This window comes from Manacus candei, unplaced genomic scaffold, assembly GCF_025592945.1.
Source record: "Manacus candei isolate 608988 ecotype Guabito, Panama unplaced genomic scaffold, ASM2559294v1 h1tg000047l, whole genome shotgun sequence".
Lineage (NCBI taxonomy): Eukaryota > Metazoa > Chordata > Aves > Passeriformes > Pipridae > Manacus > Manacus candei.
The window spans coordinates 341859-359475 of record NW_026138095.1 but is presented as its reverse complement, the minus strand read 5'-3'; the positions used below and the strand labels follow the sequence as shown (position 1 = coordinate 359475).

The 17617-nt window shown below is 57.7% G+C and overlaps 2 protein-coding genes across 2 annotated transcripts; both read right to left on the bottom strand.

Annotated features, from left to right (window-relative positions):
- Positions 1-314: 314 nt before the first annotated feature.
- Positions 315-8600, bottom strand: P4HB (prolyl 4-hydroxylase subunit beta). Its single transcript, XM_051797376.1, has 11 exons — positions 8377-8600; positions 7961-8167; positions 7045-7178; positions 6714-6851; positions 4317-4421; positions 3911-4036; positions 3495-3695; positions 2749-2869; positions 2358-2539; positions 1832-1918; positions 315-1353 (listed from the first exon to the last, which is right to left on the bottom strand). Exons 1-11 carry the CDS (start codon positions 8537-8539, stop codon positions 1267-1269), a joined length of 1551 nt encoding a protein of 516 aa, XP_051653336.1. The 5' UTR covers positions 8540-8600; the 3' UTR covers positions 315-1266.
- Positions 8601-10839: 2239 nt separating this feature from the next.
- On the bottom strand, positions 10840-17577 carry ARHGDIA (Rho GDP dissociation inhibitor alpha). Its single transcript, XM_051797451.1, has 6 exons — positions 17469-17577; positions 14126-14335; positions 13733-13816; positions 13182-13258; positions 12951-13014; positions 10840-12516 (listed from the first exon to the last, which is right to left on the bottom strand). The coding sequence occupies exons 2-6, from the start codon at positions 14313-14315 to the stop codon at positions 12317-12319; spliced, it is 615 nt and encodes a 204-aa protein (XP_051653411.1). The 5' UTR covers positions 14316-14335; positions 17469-17577; the 3' UTR covers positions 10840-12316.
- Positions 17578-17617: the final 40 nt, after the last annotated feature.

The following is a 17617-nucleotide window of genomic DNA, read 5'->3' as shown; positions in this document are numbered from 1 at the left end:
GAGCCCAGCTGGCAGAGCCACAGCAGCCCCAGCATGCCCTGGTTCACTGGTCCAGAGCAAGGTCCCCTCACGCCAGCCAGCTGGCCCAGGGGCCACACGCTCCCAGAGCCAACTCACCCCTAACAGAGCACCTGCACAAGCCCATGGAATCTGGACAGGGCTTGGACAAGTTTTTTTATCCTTTATCAATTATGTGGAGAAAGCTGACTCACACCCCATTGTAGCAGAGTCCCTCAAGACTCAGCCTCCAACTCTGATCCCTTTGCAGGGCAGGTTCAAATATTCTATACTTTGATAAAGATCAAGAGATGTAATAGTATTAAAATCTCAACTTTATTTGGCCGTCAAATTCAGTACCAACCAATGTTATTGTAGCAGAATGCTAAGAACCAGGCTGATGCAGCTCAGGCCTTTGAGGCACTCCCCCAGTCATGTTTCCAAACCCCAATAATTGCAAATGTCCTGTTTGATCTGTTTATCAGGCCCTCCCCCACCACCCACCTGCCAGGTCAGCCCTCCCAAAATAATTCATAGAAAGGGATCGCAAGTCTTGCCTTTGATCAAAAGGATGGAGACACTGCTGGTGAGCCAGTGGCCATCTCCACCCTCAGAGCCTGCCACAGCCAGTGCACACAGTATTCCACCCTTCCAGGTATTTGGAATTGTCATCTCCAAGTGTCTTAAAGCAGAGGGGAAAGGAACATCTGGCCACCATGAAGAGAAGCACCTTCACATACACCTTTCCCCAGGAAGCCATCAGCCCTCTGCCTCTGCCCCTACAAATACTGAAGGCCCACCCCAGGGAAGAACAGCTGAGGCTATTACGGACCCTGCCAGGTGCAGAAATCAATTATGGGCTTTAGTTTTAAAAGAGAAAAAGAAAAAAGCTTTCTTGGAAGATGTTAGTGGCAAGGCTCCAGACTGTCAGGCCACTGAACTCCTGGTAACACCTCACAACCTCCTGCTGCCCAGAAGAACAGAATACTCCAGACAAAAGCTGTGTACAAAAAAGTACATCACAATAAAAAAAAAAGAGCCCAGCTGGCTGGGCTGGCTCCCTAGTGACAGCTCCCTTCTCAAAAGCCAAAAGAAAGAAAAGTCAAGTGTACAGACAAGTGAGGGTAAAGTGTTACTTTAAAAGCCAATCCCTGGATTTCCAGTCATTCACCTTCTGCTTTAAATCTTAATGGGTTTCTGACTCCCTGGCTGCATCACAGCAGCCAATTTAGTGTCTGATTTTTTGGGTGATGTAGATCAGTCTTCTCTTTACAATTCATCCTTCTGGAGTTTCTGCTCATCCTCATCACCTTCCTCAAGGTCCGTCTCTTCATCTGTCTCCAGGTCCTCCAGATCCTGTGGGGGTTACAGACAGCTCCTGGTTTCTGGCACGTGAGGCAGATCCAGAACCAAGCACAGAGCTGCAGCTCTGATCTGGTCACTGCCCTCTGCTGCCACGTTAACAAAACATCCAGTGAGGAGCTTCCAACTAGATACACAGGTATGTAGCACTGATCCCACAGCCCAGTTCCAGGTGCTGAGCAGGAGTTCCCTAGGGAACAAGCCCTCAGTGCCCCAGCAGTGCACAACCCCAGTGCTGCTGCTTCACACACCCACTGGGTGCTCTCTGGAAAAGGAGCCCATTGCAGGCTCACAGCCAGCCAGGCAGCACCTGAACAGGTCACACTGTGGGCACTTTTGTTCACCAGCAATATCCTCTCCTGCCACATAACAACCCAGGATCTTACTTAGGACTGAGGATTCGGGCACAGCACCAGATCTGACCCGTGCTCAGTGTTCTCAAGGCCCAGAGTGATCCATTCACATTACTCACATCATCAGCTGCTGCCCCGTCCTGACCTCCACTCTCCAGGAATTTTTTGAAGCCTTCTAACGTCCTCTCCCCGTTATAGTCAATGACCTACAGAGGGAAAACATGAGGATACTGGTTATGGGCACTACTGACCCACACCCCTGGAGAGGAGAATTCTCTTTCTGAGCAACAGTGAACATGCCAAGCAAAAGGGAATTGAAAAATTCACCTTCACCCATATGAGACGAAGGAAAACAGCTCAGCCACTAGACTTCAGAGATCACTGCGAGGAAAGAATAGCCTGCAGATGAGCACACCGTCCTCTATGCTCCCTCTTCTCCCCATTCCCACTTCCCACCCCCCACAAAATCTCCCTACAGCACAGCCCCCCATAAAGGGTCTCGGGTGTCCTGTAGACTTGATGTGTTCTATCCCAACAGAATGCAGAGCCCTCCCAAAGGCCTTGTCCAAGACACAACTCAAGCAGGCAGCTGAGCATTCCCGTGCTCCCTGGCTGTGCAACCACACGAGCTCGGCTCCTGCTTACATTTCTGCCAGAGCCTGCAGGGAAGAACTTGAGTGTGGGGAAGCTGTGGATTTTCACCGCCTCCACTTCATTAGCTGTCGAGTCCATCTTGGCAATGACAATGTTCTCATGGTCCCTGTAGGTCTCTCCCAGCTTGTCCCAGATTGGAGCCAGCTGCTTGCAGTGACCACACCACGGGGCATCTGTTAATTACAGAGACAGAGCTGTACCAAGAAACTAATAAGGTACCACCCCTTCCCAGCCAGACAATTCACACACATCTTTGCAACCAAGGCACTGCCTTTGGGGCCTAGACTCTGCAAAATGCTTTCTCCCTAATCATGGTCACACAGTATTTTGGCACTCCTTTCACACACCAGTTACTTGGAATCAGCTGTAGGAAGACACTCACAGAACTCTACGAAGACATTCTTATTCTCATCAAAAGCTACTTCTTCAAAGTTCTTCCCAACCAGAACTTTGACAGGCTGCTTATCCCAGTCTTCAGGAAGATCTTGACTCATCAGGTGGGGCTAGAATAAGAAGTGAAATTCAGAGATTGTTTGCTGCTTGGACTGAACATGTGATCACATATCCTGGAAAATCCAGGTTTAATCACCCCCCTGGTGCCTCTGCCACAGGCTGTGAGCAACCAGATGAACTGTGAGCAACCAGGAGAACTTCCTCTTCTCCCACAGAAAGTCTTCTTTGCACCCTGACCCAGTGGGAATAGCAGGTGCTGTTGTGCAGAGAGAAGGCCAATGGAGCTCTGCAGGAAGGAAGCAGCACTGCTGACAGCCCCATTCACATGGGACTGGGCTTTGCTGCACCCCCACAGCCCCTCCAGTGGGCAGGCACAGACAGCTCTTTACACTGTGCCATATAACTCACACCTTCCACAGGTTCTTGGCAGAAAGAGCAACTGGAGAAACAGCACAGTCCCCACGGGCAGAGCACAAGAGCTCAGCTGTACCAAAGTGCCAGTACCTGCAGCCTCCATGCCCCAGCAGCTTTGCCCTTCATTCCTCAGCACAAAGCCCGGGGGATATTTCGTGCAGGAGACAGAGGAGTTTCTCAGACTCGCACAGCCCCTCACAGGGAGTGTTTCTGTTCCTTCTCAGCCAGCCCATTCACCACTGGCACCATTTATCCACATACCTTGATCTTGCCCTCCAGGAACTTGTTACAGAACTCTTTGATCTTGTCTGCTGTCAGCTCATCAGATTCAGGTTTGTATTTGGTCATCTCTTCCTCCAGGGTGATCAGACGTACAGCTGGGCACTCTTCCTTCTTTAGGCCAAAGAACTCCAAAATCCTCTGGTTGTCACTGTGGTCACTGTCTATGAAGATGAACAGGATCTTGGGAGGAAAAAGTGAAAGGCAGGAGGTGAACACAAGTACCTCATGGCTACCACACTTCACACATGCAGTCACACAAGTGTAGTTGAACGGGGCTCTCTTCCTCCCCTGTCCCAGCAGAGAGAACTGGCTGCAAGTTCCCTCCACAGCTGCTCCCTGTACAGACTCCTCTGCAGAAGGCAGTCTCAGCTCGTGGTCTAAGAAATCCATCTCACCTTCCCTTTGAAGTTCCCAGCTGCACTCTTGAAGTTGTCCAGCTTCCCTTGATAGTCAGACACGCTTTTTGGTAGGAACAGCAGAATATGAGTCTTGATCTCTCCTCCAAAGATTTTAGGAGCAGTCTGAGGAGTAGAAAATAAAATTTATTTTTGGAAGAGAGGCAAATCAGTGTCCAGACCAGTTTGACTCTGCTATTTTGAGCAACCCACAGGAGCCTCCAAAACTGCAGGAAGCTCTGCACAGCAAGCTCACATCTCCTTTATCCTGTGTCCTTCCCACTTCTCCATACCCCCAAACTAGTGTCAGCTCCACAGTAAAACATCCATGGAACCTACAACTGGAGCTTTGCTATATTCTTGCAGCAGCCACGGGAAGGGCCTTACCAGGTATCTAAAGACTCACCTGCTCAGTGAACTCTATGACCAGAGGCAATGAATTAGACTTGATGAAGTTCAGCAGATTATCTTTTGTGATATCCCCTTCAAAGTTGTTTCGGCCTTCATCAAACTGCAAGAACAGACATTCTTTATTAGAACACTTCCTACACAAATCTCTCAAAGCCTTCACACCAGTCACTGCCCCAAGGGATATCAGCTGCACTCATTCAGAGCAGACTTCCATCTCAACAAGGTCACCACATGTCCACATAAAGTCTGGATTAAGGTGTCTACCTTCCTGGCAAGCAAAGCCTTAAATCATTCCCCAGCAGGAGGTGAGCAGCAACAACAGCCAGCTCTGATCTCAGCCTTGCTCTGCACCACCGCGACACCACTGACGGAGCGGGTCACCAAGACAGACCCAGAGCAGCCATCTCCAGCCCTGCAGCACAGGCAGCTTCTGCTGCACAGGAATCAGTGGTGTCAGAGCAGACACTGCAGCCAGACAGTGCTGGGAACATCTGCCAGCAAAAGCCTGCAGCAAACAGTGATTTCCTCAGCTCTGAGAGGTCATTCCAGTCTCTGTTGTTAGAGACAACAGCACACGGTGCACGTCCTACCAGAGGCGCCAGGTCCTGTTTTACACAGGGCCACCACCCATATCCCTGACCAGGATTCTCAGAACCCTCTGGCAGCCTGGAACAGGAACAGCTGTAGAGGCACATCAAGGTTAGAGAGAGGATGTGCAGGAGGGCACTGGCAGGGCCACGCTCGGGTTGCTGGCAGAAGCAGGAGAGTGGACTCAGATAACTTTCTGTTAGGGAAAGCACACCAGCCCCAGCAGAAAAGCTGAGGACAACAGCATTGGAAAATAACTTTGCAAACACTTTGAGGAGCACTGCAGGTCACCTCAGTGCCTTCAGGACAGCTGCGTGAGGGTCCATGTGAGTCTGGACAACTCACATGGAGTAACAACAAGCCAAACCCTCTCAGTTCAGACCCAACTGACTGTAAGGAACTGAGCCAAAGCCCAGAAACAACACGGTTGACAAAATGAGCCATCAGGTTCTTCTACCCCAGTGTTTGGTTACTGTGGGTGCTCTTTTTCTCCTTGGTTTGGAGTGGACATGTCCAAGAGCTCCCATGGCACTGCCCTGCCATTGCATGGAACAGGAAGGAACCACCACAGGCTGGACAGACCTTGGCTGCTCCTTCCACAGAGCCCAGCACTCCTGCCCCATCCCAGCCTAGCACAGCACAGTCACTCCAGCTCTCAACACACCTGAAGGGGTGCCAGGCCCAGAACTCTGCCCAGCTCAGCACTACCCAGAGTGGGGCACACAAAGCTACCCACATGACAGGAGTGAGGCACAGGTACCAAGTGAGCCAAGAACAAAACACTGCTCCCTTCCCTCCTGGCTTTGCTATGCATGTTGAGCTCATTAGTCAGATAAATCACCTGCATCCTCAGCCACAGTGACCTGAGGGGCCTCTGACTCAGAATGTAAGTCTACAAGCTTCTAGCACCATAAAAATAACTACAATGCCAGAGCTGTAGTGGAATAAAACACTATTTCAACTGAATAAAGAATAAAAGTCTTGAGGCTGTCCTAGGTCATGCTGGGCAGAGTGATGACTGATGAGATTACAGGTTTAATAAGTCTGAACCCAAAGCAGCTTTGTCCTGCCTCACAGCACCCAAGGGTGCAGAGCCACCAAGCTCCTTGTCTGCTCAAACCTGGAATTTCATCCCAGTGACTGGATCTCCATGCCTTCATGAGTACATTTATCTGTGATTCTGCAGGTAGTCAGCATCCCTCTGCACATAATCCACTGCCCCAGTCCAGTCAGCTGGAACTGCAGATCACCTCAGGAGTTTCTCTGGAGTGCCTACGCTGCAGAATCCGCGGCGCTGAGACCGAGCAGCTCCTGAGCACAGCAGGGACTGATGGCAGAGGCCAACAGTGAGCAGGGAAAAGCCACAACCAAACAGCACCACAGCAGCCAGAGGGCTTGGCTGCTGTTCTCTTGAGCCTGTCTGAGTCCCGGGGGCCTCCTCAGTTACAGCCACAAGTGCTTTAAACACTGTGTGACTATTGCTGCACTGTGGGGAGCGAAGGAACAGGGAAGCGAGTGAGGAAACAGCCTGGACCCAAAGCCCAGCAGCTCTGGGAGGGCAGCACAGAGCTGGGAGATCGACAAGGCTGCACTCTTCAGGTCCCTGTCACTCTCCCATCCTAATGAAAGGGCCAAGGCTCTGCTCTTCCCCCCGTGCTCTGAGGCTTGGGAATGCAGGCACACTGACAGCACAGGTCCTTTGCTGTTTTGTCCAGGGCTGCTCCTGTCTGAGTCTGACTGATTAGAGAGAAGGGAAGAGGCAGCAGACCCCAGTGTGGTGCTCAGGCTTGGCACGAGCCAGTACCTTCTTGAAGAGGACAACACCGTCCTTGCTAAGCTGGTACTTGGAGAAGACATCAGCACTGGAGGAAATCCCAAAAGGAATATCATCCACGGCTTCTGCTGCCAACAGGAACTCCTTTGCAGCCTCTGATGTCAAATCCTGGAGAGTAAAGAAAGGTGTCTCACACAGGCCACATCACCTGAAGCACTCACATCTCAGGGCTCAGCCCAGAGAACTGGAAGATCAAGTAAGGCAGGACAGCGAGCGTTGCACAAGGCACAGGGCCTTCCTCAGCCACCAGGAAGGCCCCCGACACATGCAAGAGTGTCTCCAAGGGAAGCACAAACTCTACCTTGAAGAAGCCAATCACCACAACTTCACTGGAGTCCACCAGCTCCGCCGCCGCAGCCGCGTCGCTCAGGGTAGCGGCGGCCGGGCCCGTGCGTTTCTTCAGCCAGCTGACGATGTCCTCTGCTTCCCTGCCAGCTACACCGGGAGATAAGAGCGAGTCACTTTCCCCTGCTGACCCAGTTCAAGACCACAAAACTCTCAGGTTTTCAGAGACCTTTCAGCAGCTGGTCGAGAGGTCGGCGAGAATCGAGATATCGTTTACGCAACCTTTCCCTTTCACTCCTGGTGTAATTAAGCTAATCCATAATTGATAAGTCAAGGTACAAGGGGCTCCCAGGAATTCGTTCTTCTCTCACCTCTAGCCCAAGTCCTTAAACTTTGACCAGCAACACAGCACTTCCCCAAGACCTCAGTATTACTCATGCAAATACATCACCTTTACCTCCCCTGATTACTATTCCGGATGTTACCCTCAATGTCCAGCACTGGCCTGGCTTAGCTGAATTCTGTTGTGGCCTTTCTTGCAGCTCTCTCACACTCCACGTTTGCCCCCTCACCCAATGGCCCAGGCATGTTTCCAGTTCTGGGCTCCACATTGCTCAAATCAAGTCAAGCCACAGAATAAAACGAGCTCAGGTCACTTTGGTTTTCCATACAAAAGCAATTCCATCTGCTCTAGTTCACATTGGGGATCACCCCACGTTCAGGTGAGGGAGCCCATGAAAGGTTGGCCCGTTCCTCGCCAGCCCAGCGCCACTCCCGGGTTGCTGTCACAGTGGACCTTGTCCAGCCACAGCAGCACAGCCCAAGCACGGGGCCAGGTGCGGGAACCCAGCGCCACGTCGCTGCCCTCTGCACCCGGGCGGCACGGGGCTCACCGGGCCCTGCCTCCCCCGCGGCCTGACCCCCCCGCTCACCCGTGTACTCCTTGGGCGCGGCCTTGTCGCCGTTCTTGAAGAACTTGATGGTGGGGTACCCGCGCACGCCGAACTGCTGCGCCAGCTCCGACTCCTCCGTGGCGTCCACCTTGGCCAGACGGATCTCCGAGCCCTCCGCCTTCAGCTTCGCCGCCGCCTTGGCGTACTCGGGGGCCAGCGCTTTGCAGTGCCCGCACCACGGGGCGTCTGCGGGACGGGCCGTCAGCGCCAGCCGGGCCCCCCCCGCGCTCCCGGAGCCCCGCAGACCCCACGCCCCGGCCCGGCCCCACCCCCGCCCGGGGGAGCCGGTCACTCGGCCTATCCTCAGGCCCCGACCCCTCCGTCCCCCGGCCGCGCCCTCGGCCCCCGGGGCCACCGCCCTCCCGTTCCCTCCAGCCCGGCCCTGCCGCGCTCACAGAACTCGACGAGCAGGTATCGGTGGTCGGCCAGCGCCCGCTCGAAGGAGCTGGCGCGCAACACCAGGACGCCGTCCTCCTCCTCCTCCTGGGCGGCGGCGGGGCGGGCGGGCGGCAGCAGGGCCAGGCAGAGCAGCGGGAGCAGCGCGCGCAGCCCCGCCATGGCTGATGGCGGCGCTCGGACGGGACGAGACGGGAAGAACGCGCGCCCGCAGCGCCGCCTCCGCTTATAAACCCGCCCCGGCCGCGGCCGCGCGCCATTGGCCGCCACGCCCGCCCGCCATTAGCTGGGGCCACCGCCCGCGCCGCCGCGCGCCTCCCATTGGCCGGCGGGGCGGGCAGGGCCCCCACCCGCCGCCGTGGGTTGGCGGTCGGCCCCGCGTCCCGCCCCCGGGTCGCCATTGGCCGCTGTCCCCGCGGAGCCGCCGGCGATTGGGCGTCCCCGCCGTCTCGCGCGGCCGCGGCCCTCGAACGTGGCACTCGGGAAGCGCCGGCGGGCGGACTGCGCGTGCGCGCGGCCGCAAGCGCGTGGTGGATCCTGACTGGGCCGCGCGCCACGTGACTCACCGGGGGCAGGGCCGGGGTACGTGACCGGCGGGCGCGCGAGGACCGGCCCGAGCCCCCTCCTCGTTCGGTCCCGGTTCGGCCCCGATTCCGCCCCCCTCGAGTCTCCCCCCGTGACCGACCCCAGCGAGGGTGCCTCGGCAGCCGCTCGGGGTCATTGCGGCAGGGAGGGCCCCGGGGCGCTGCCCGTGCCAGGCACGGGCGGCTCCCGCGCACGGGGACCCCCGGAGTGCTGCAGCGGGGCCGCTCCGGTTGCGGCCGCGGCCCGAGCTCCGCCCGCCCGGGGTTGCTGCGGAGCCGCCGCTCTTTGCCCCACGCGGGGCCCGCGCCCCAGGCTCGGAGCCCCATCGCTCCCTGCACAGAACCGTGGGCGCTTCCCGGTGCCGGGCCGGGCACATGGGGCTGCCGGGCAGAGTCAGCAGCTGCCACATAGAATCCTGCGTTAATCCCGGCCACCCCAGGGCCTGTCCCCTCGGGCTGGGGGCCATAGCCTGGAGCACCTCGGTTCGTGTCCCTCCCTGGCCCCAGTTCTCCCAGTTGCCTTGGGCAGACATAGGTGGAAGCTGCTGCGGTGTCAGAGGGAGCTGCTGCAGCACCGGACAAGGGGAACAGCCCGGGCTGCTCCTGAGCAACCTCTGGCCAATTCGTGGGGTGTGTCACCTGGAAGGGGATGAGGCTTTACTTTGGGAGCCACAATTTAGGCTAATCATCCATCCCACCCAGCCTGTGACTGGAGCTACATTTGTGGGTTCACACCAGGCAGGAGAGCCCAGTGACAGCAGGGACAACATGCCAGGGAACACACAGGCAGAGAATCCCCAGAGACAGAGCATGGCACAGCTGTCCAGCCTCTCCAGGCCTCCCACCATGGCACAAACGATCCAACGGAAGCCCTGACACCCCGGGTGTGGAAATCCTTGCCAAAGCACTGGGTTGCATCAGCCGGGTGCTCCCCTGACCTGCCCACAGAGCGGCTGTTGGGGGCCAGCCCAGGGGGCCTTTGTTCCTGCTATCGGCACATCTGGGCTCGCTCTGACTGACATGCTGAGGGTGTCAGTTCCCTTCTCCCTCCTGCAACTCCTGCACTGCCCTCCAAGGCCCCACACCGCGGGGAGGGCCAGGGGGACGCGGTTGGGCACCACTGGCCACAGGGAGTGGCACGAGCAGCACGTGTCTGCTGGAGTGGGCACTGGCCACACACCAGCTCCTGCCCAGCCCAGGCTGCTGCCTTCAGCCCTTGCCTGTTCCCAGTCCCATTATCTCCTTTAGCAGCTTTCCTGGGCCCAGGGAAGGGCCTGTGCTGTGAGCTCCAAATACAAGACAGAGCCTACAAAATTGTTACCCTTTTGAGTCTTTGACCAGGAGCAAGGCCAAGCCCCCTCCAGCAGCTTCTCTCACACCGTGGATTCTGTAAAGAGCTTTTCACAGCTACACTGTTCTTATCCTTAACACAAACATGCCACGCTCTGTAAACATCCGCGGGCTCTTATCAGACTGCCTCCCCTGGACTGTGTTCTCTCAAACACCTCCCTCATTCCTGTGACTGCACAGGAATTTCCCTTAGTTCCTGCAGTTAGAGTAGGCACAGTGCCAGCAGGCCACAGAGCTTGCCTGCTGCTCCACTGGCAAGAGACCCACTCAGAGGCCCCTGTTTTCACAGCCCACCACACTCCCATCCCTCAATCCCTCACACTGTCAGCAATGCAGAACAGGGTAAACAGCAAGGGACAGATCCTGCACACACAATGCCACAGGGCCCCTCCTCCTCTGGCAAGGGCTGTCCCAGATCCTGTTTCACATTCCAGCAAGCCCAGGGGTCGTGGTCTTCTCCAACTCCAGGTGTTCACAGAAATCCCATTTGGCCACTTCCTGCCAAAGACCCAGCATGGACAGCACACAGTCAGTTCAAAGACTTTATTTAACTGTCATAAAAGGAGAAGCAGACGATGATTCCAAACCTGTTAACCCGGGTCTAGGACTTACAGACAATACGCACCAAATCAAAATTAACAAAAACCTCTCTAGGGGCAGGGTGAGGGGAGTTAGAGGCAAAGACGTAGCTACGAGAAAGCCACATGTACTTGGTCCCAGTTCTAGTATGACCTCAACGTGGTAGATCCAAATCAGAAGGCTGCGGAGCTGGCGTGTGCCTGCCCAGCTCCCCGGGACTCGCGGGGCCCCGGGGGATCCTTCGCCCCGAGCGCTGTGGCCGCGCAGCCGAGGGTGGAGGCCGGCAGGTCTGCAGCAGGCACGGGGGGCCGAGTGTCAAGGCAATAACTACTGACAGGCCAGGCACAGATTTTAAAGGCAGAACAGATACATAAGGCATTAACCGCTTTGGAACACTTGTCCATCGCAAGCTCTTTGCTGATCGCATCAGGAGCAGCTGCAGAGACAGACTCGTCCACCCTCAGCCCAAAACAGCCAGGAGGGCAGGTGCTGTCCTGGAATTTCAGTGCTTTGCAGCTACCTGGGCTGCAATGAGAAGTGTGAGGTGATGGCAACACTGGTGATCCCCAACCCCCCTGCCCTGCAGCCCCCTCCATGCCACGGGGGCACCCAGAGAGCTCAGGACTCAGCGCAGGCTGGGCCGGGGCCTGGCCAGGCCATTGCTCAGGGTGCTGTGAGGGGTGGCCAGGTGTCACCCAGCATGTCACACCCCCTCCCCTCTGGAGATGTCCCATCTCGGGTGAGGAACGGACCAGCAGCAAAGCGGGAAGTTATGAATCTTTCCTAATAACCCATGAGGGGCATGACCAAGCTGAGCCCATGCCAACGGATGGGGAGGGCGGGTGGCATTTAAAAAGTGTAACTGGGGCGGGGCCCCCTCCCTAGAGGATACGTGTTACACATTTAAGGCATCATGGTTACAGGGAACATCCACAAATGAAGCTGCCAGTGCTCCCAGGACTCTGACAGAGCAGAAGGGGCAGGCAGACATGACTTAAGCCAATAAACCTATTCGACAGCTGCCTGGCACCAAAATTCTTCAGCTACTTGGAGGCAGTAGCTACCCTGAGCTGTGCACAGGAAAGCCAAGCACTGGATCCTAACAGAAGCCTCTCCCCTTCGGCACCTTCTGGACAAAGGAAGGCGGGAAGAAGAAAGGGCCTGGCGAGGGAGCGGGCGCTCCTCTTGGTGCTGGGGCAGCACAGCCCCAGGACGGGCAGCTGGAGACCAGATGCAGACAGCATGGTTTGGTCAATGCACTCGGCGATTCTCTGGGGAGGGGGCACATACAAAACTGAGCTCTCTGGTCAAATGATAACGGGGACGACAGGTAAGAGGGTTCCAATGTCAGCACTTTGGTACGGGGGGGAATTCTACGGTAGCCACTGTCTGATTCACGCTCTCTGGGGTTTGGCCTCAGGAAGGGCTAGTCCTTCCAATCCTTCTTGATGGTCAGGTTCCACTCCCAGGACAGGTGGTCAGTCTTATCATCATCTGTGAACTTGGATTTGATGTTGTAGCTGCCCCGCGCCAGCATGCCCTTTGGGGCCTCTTCCATGGGGGTCAGAAACTCATACTCCTCTGCTCGGGGGCCGTAGCTCCCAACCATGTATTCGGTCTTGTCAACTAGAAGGAGAAAAAGTGGTGTATGGAGGCTGTTCAGGAGCCTCCCTTGCATTTGGGGCAAGGCTAAAGCAAACAAAAGGTCTGTCACTGCCACAACAATCCACAGAACAGCTCTGAGAACATGTTCAGAGCTCCATTCTCTCCAGGAACAGCCCCTCCTGCGGGTAGCGACCCCCCAGCACCACTGTCAGCTGTCATCTGCCGTGCCCAGAGGGATCCCCTGTGCTCAGGGGGGATCCCATGTTGTGCAGCCGAGACCACGAGCTGCCCCGCCACTGCAGGCCCAGAGACCCCCACACAGCTCCGCGGGCCCAGCAGCACCAAGGGCTGTCCCCTCTCATGAGGAGCTGCCAGGCAGCCCCTGTCACACCAGTGGGATGTGCAGGAAGCCCTCACTCACCCCAGGCAGCACCGAGTCACGGAGAAGCACTTACTTTTTACGCCTTTCCGGAACGTGTGCTGGATGTACTTCAACCCTGACACAATCTCCCTGTTCACCTGTAGAGAGAGAAGCAGGGGCTGGGCAGGACATCTCCACTCACACTGCCCACCTTGCCCGCAGAAGGAGCCCATTCCCCCAGCATATTCCCCCTTTCGGGGTGCAGGTGCTCCCCGGGCCGGGATCCGGTGACCCGCTCGGTCGGTTCCCAGATCGGAATCCTCACCCTAAAGGAGATTTTTATCCGGTATTCCACGCCCTCCTTCAGCACAAACGCCTGTTTCTTGTAACTGTCCAGGTCACCTGTGAAGAAGGGAGAGGGTTGCTCAGAACCCCTCTGTGCTGTGTTTTGCTGTGGCACAAGCAGCCAGGGTAGGAGCAGCAGGAGCAGGGAGTGGCCCTCGCTGCAGGGCCCTCCATGCTGCTGTAGCCGGGTGAGCAATGCCCTGCAACAGGACACTGTAGCACAACCATTCAGTTAATTCCAGAGTGTTCCTTTGCAGACGTTTTCCCCAAGGCTGTCACCATCTCAAAGCTGCCACCATGCAGGCTGGAGGAACCGGCCTGCCCCATCCAGCCCCTCACACCTCCACAAAGCACCCAGGTGCTGTGGCACCAGTGCCAGGCTCCAGGTGCAGAACGCCCCAGGGCCCAGGCACCTTGCTCTGCTCTGCCTCCAGCACCCACATTTCTGACACAGGAGGGCTCGCCCACCTTGCCACCAGTGCTCCTGCCAGCTCTGCCTGGGAGCAGGGCTGGAATTCCTTCCCAGCTCACCTGTCAGGTCCAGCTCCAGGGGGCCCGGAGCAGTAGTGCAGACCAGCGTCAGTTTGGTCACCACCACATTTGGAGCATTGGGATCTAGAGACAAGTGAAAAGGCTGTTAAACACCTGTCCTGACACCGTCCAACAGGGCTCCTTTTCCTTCCAGGGCATTTCTTGAAAGTGGGAGAACAACCTCTCTTTCTGTGAGGGTCAGGGCTCCTGCTGCACCACACCCAGCCCACAGTGCCCCTGAAGGCCACCCCCACCCATCAGTCCCATTCTGGGGGGGAGCAAGACACAGCTTTGTGCTCCCAGCTGTGCTCCTGCCCAAACAGAGCTGGGAGAACAGCTCCCAGGTGGAGGCAGGAACGAGGCTGGAGGGGACCGACACGTCTCAGGGCTCACCTGCACTCACGGTGACGGCTCCCAGCAGCGCCTCCTTGTACTTGCGCAGGCTCTCATCGTCCTTGTCCAGCTCCTGGATTTCCTGGATGCTCTTCTGGGCAGGTGGCTTATAGTTGACAGAGTGTTCATCCTCCTCATTCTCAGCTGCAATCTGGGCCAGCTGCTCTGCTGTTGGCTCCTGCTCTGCCATCCTCACACGCACAACCCACACTGAGGGGAGGAGGAGAGGTGTGACTGCCCCGAACACCCTCCACAGGCTCCCGCTGTCCCCAGGAGTACACAACCCTGCCAGGGGCCTCCAGCACCTGCAGAACCCTCCAGAGGCCAGGTCTCATCTTCAGCTCATGGAGGCCCAGGTAAGAGGGAGGAAAAATTCAATCTCAGTGCTTTGTTTGTGAGCTGGAACAGGTAAATACCCCAAAGCCATAGTGAAAACACTCTCCTCCACAAGATCCACTAGGTGAGGCTTTCACTTGGAATAAACCCGAGCCCAGAATAAACCTGAGCCCAAAATAAACCCAACTCCAGAATAAACCCAGTTATGCTCTCCATAACACAAGATTCCAGCTAAGAATAGGCCCCTGTCCCATCACTGGCATGAATGCTGGGAGCCTCTGCTGGGATCTGGCACTCATGGTTTGTAATTCAGTCAAGTCAGTGCTATGTGCCAGTTGCCTCGGTGGAGTAGGATGAGACACCTGGCTCAGCCCTTTCCAAGGATCTGCGGCACACGTGACCAGGGAAACAAGCAATGGAGCAAACAAGGTGCAGAGCCCGGCTCAGCTGCTCAGGACTCTGCCCAGGAAATGCCCAGCTGCACTGAGGGCTGGGAAAAGGTGATGCCAACACCCCATTAAAATTCTCAGTAAAAATCAGTGACACCCTCAGGAATTCCTGGTGTTCCACAGGGCACACTGTCTGAAGGGTCATCCTAATGCAAATATCAACTTGGACTTTCTAAAGATGCAGAACAGTCTGGCACAGTTTTAGAAAGGCACTGGGGGGACAATGGGACACCACGGGGTCATACCAGGGCTCTGGCCCTGCACAGCACATGCGTCTGTACCAGGAACTTGTCCTGCTGTACCTGTGCAGCTGCAGCTCCCACAGCCACTGGCACTACCCCTGCACAGAACAGCAAACAGCTGGCCCTTCCACATGGCATCCTCCAACATCCTCACACTGAATGCTGTGGAAATTTGTCTTCAAAAGGACATTTAATCTCATGTCACACATGAGCAACTGATTTCACCCCAATGTCTCCGTATCAGACCTAGTCCCTTCCCTCATGCACTTCTCCCAAACAGTTGTTGGGCTTGAGGACTCCCAGAAGCACTAAGCAAACACTCATTCACACACCCTGCACTGCTCCATTTCCCCTCCTTCTGTCCTTGGGCTCTCCTCCGGGCTAGATTCCGCCTCCCAGGCACCACAGGTCACGCTAACTCCCACACCTTGCTCAGAGGACACCTGCAGCTTCCAGGAAGCGGAAGTGATGGACTTTCAGCTTTACAGAACCGAAGTCCCGAGTCCCAGATTCCTGCTGACTCCCAAATTCTGTGACTGAGCCCTCTGTGAGAGCACACTAACCACACACCTGTCAGAGCATCCACCAGCACCCACCCCTGTATCCCCACCAGTGCTGGGTACCCTTTCACGGGTGAGCATCCACAAGCACCCTCCACTCTGCAGATCCGCAGGGTCACAGGAGCCTGCAGGAGGCAGCAGGAGGCCGAATCTCTTCCCACCTGGGAATTTGCACTCTGCCTTCACTACTCCCTCAAGCCAGCAATTCCTCCCGTATTCTCAGAGGAGCTGCAGCAGCAAATGCAGGAACCCCACCTCCTGCCAGGCAGGAAAACTGCCAGGAATATCCCTGCTTGAGTCCAGGAGGACAGTGGGAACCAGCGACTCCACACCCCGGGATCCCGATCCCACGGCCCCAGGAATGCAGCGTTAGTCAGAGTCTCTTCAGATGAGCTAATCGGCTTCCGATGTCCATCGGGCCTCGGCGCAGCCGTGGACACGCAGCAGCGCCAATTCCAGCGGTCTCCACCCTTCCTTCTTCCCCTGTGGCGCAGGGAAAGCCTGCACAGCCACCCGGAGAACTTGGCTGGAATGCAATCCAGCAATAATCGTTTCTGCAGGGCCCTATCCCAGCCTAGTCCCAGTTCTCTCTGCCAGTACTGGGAGCCAGAACGGCCCAACTCGGCCCGGCTGCTCCACAGGGACAGCTCGGATGGTTCTCAGGGCAGTACAGCGGAGCAGGAGGACACACCCGCACAGGAGGGACGGGAACCTCGCTGACACTTTCCGAGGCCAGGCGCTGCCCTCGGGAATTTGCGCGGAATTTGGGCACTCCCAGGTACCGCTGCTGCACCAGTCGCTTCGTAAAAGCATCCCAGGGACCTCTCACCCCGCCAGATCCCTGCCCCTAGCAGGAAGAACTCTAGGAGCATGGGGATGCGCTGCTGCCCCGCGGGGACTCAGCAGTCCGAGCACGGAGGATTTTTGTTTTCCGTTTTGCTCTGACATAACCCCGACCTGCAGTGCACCTACGCGATGAGCTGTGCAGAGACAGACCGAGGGTGCGAGAAGCTCCATGCGCCCACAAACAACTGCAGAAGCAGAAAGGCCTCCAGCAGTGCTGCACCCGGGATGCAAATCGGTTCCATGGGCACGCGGGGCTGGCACCGAACCCGCAGCAGCTCCGCAGCCACGGGACAAGATCCCCCGCACTGGGAGATCGCTCGGAGAGTTGGAGCAACGGCACGGACCCGAAACCCTCCCGGGCACGGCCGGGGGCTCCTCTCACCAGCACGAACAGCGGGCGAGGTTCTGGGGCTGCTGGGCCGTGGCGGGACCCCCCCGGGGGCGGGAGGGCCCTGCCCTGCCCCGACCGGAGCGGCCCGACCCGAGACAGCGCTCCCGGTTCCTCATTTCGTACCGAGCGGCCATTTATGGACAACCCGCGTGCGCCAGAGGCCCCGCCGGCCCCGGGACGCGGAGGGCCGGCAATGTCCCCCCTCGCCCAGAGCACAGGGGGAAGTCCGGGGGGACTCGGAGCCGCCGCGGCCCCTCAGGCCGCCCGCGCTCCGCCCTCGCCGCGGGCCCGAGCCCCGCGCGCTCCGCTCCGGCCCGGCCCCGCCGGGGGCGGCAGCTCCCCCGGCCCTCGGAAGGTCGCGCAAGGGCACCCGGGGCCCCGCGCCCGACCCTCGGCCGCGCCCGACCCTTCCCGCGGGCCAGAGCCAGCGCGGCGCGCCCGGCCCGGCCCTTCCCGCGGCCCGGCCCTTCCCGCGGCCCGAGCCCCCCGGCCCGCCCCGCCCCGCCGGCCCCGCCGTACCGGCCCCGCTCGCTCCGCGCTGCGCCGACACCGCCGCGGATCCGCCCAGGCCCGCGCGCCCCCGCACTTCCGGGACACGCCCGGCGCTTCCCGGGACCCGCCGCCACGGCCGCGCGCGGATTGGCCCGGGGGCGCGCGCGGGGCGGGAC

Coding starts and splice junctions, on each gene's coding strand:
- ARHGDIA (XM_051797451.1), bottom strand. CDS start 14,315: ATGGCAGAGCAGGAGCCAACAGCAGAGCAGCTGGCCCAGATTGCAGCT. Junction 13,817..14,125: donor AGCCGTCACCGTGAGTGCAG/GTGAGCCCTGAG, acceptor ACTTGTCTCTAG/ATCCCAATGCTCCAAATGTG. Junction 13,259..13,732: donor CCTGGAGCTGGACCTGACAG/GTGAGCTGGGAA, acceptor CCTTCTTCACAG/GTGACCTGGACAGTTACAAG.
- P4HB (XM_051797376.1), bottom strand. CDS start 8,539: ATGGCGGGGCTGCGCGCGCTGCTCCCGCTGCTCTGCCTGGCCCTGCTG. Junction 4,037..4,316: donor TCATAGAGTTCACTGAGCAG/GTGAGTCTTTAG, acceptor TCTACTCCTCAG/ACTGCTCCTAAAATCTTTGG. Junction 2,540..2,748: donor GAATGTCTTCGTAGAGTTCT/GTGAGTGTCTTC, acceptor TGTAATTAACAG/ATGCCCCGTGGTGTGGTCAC.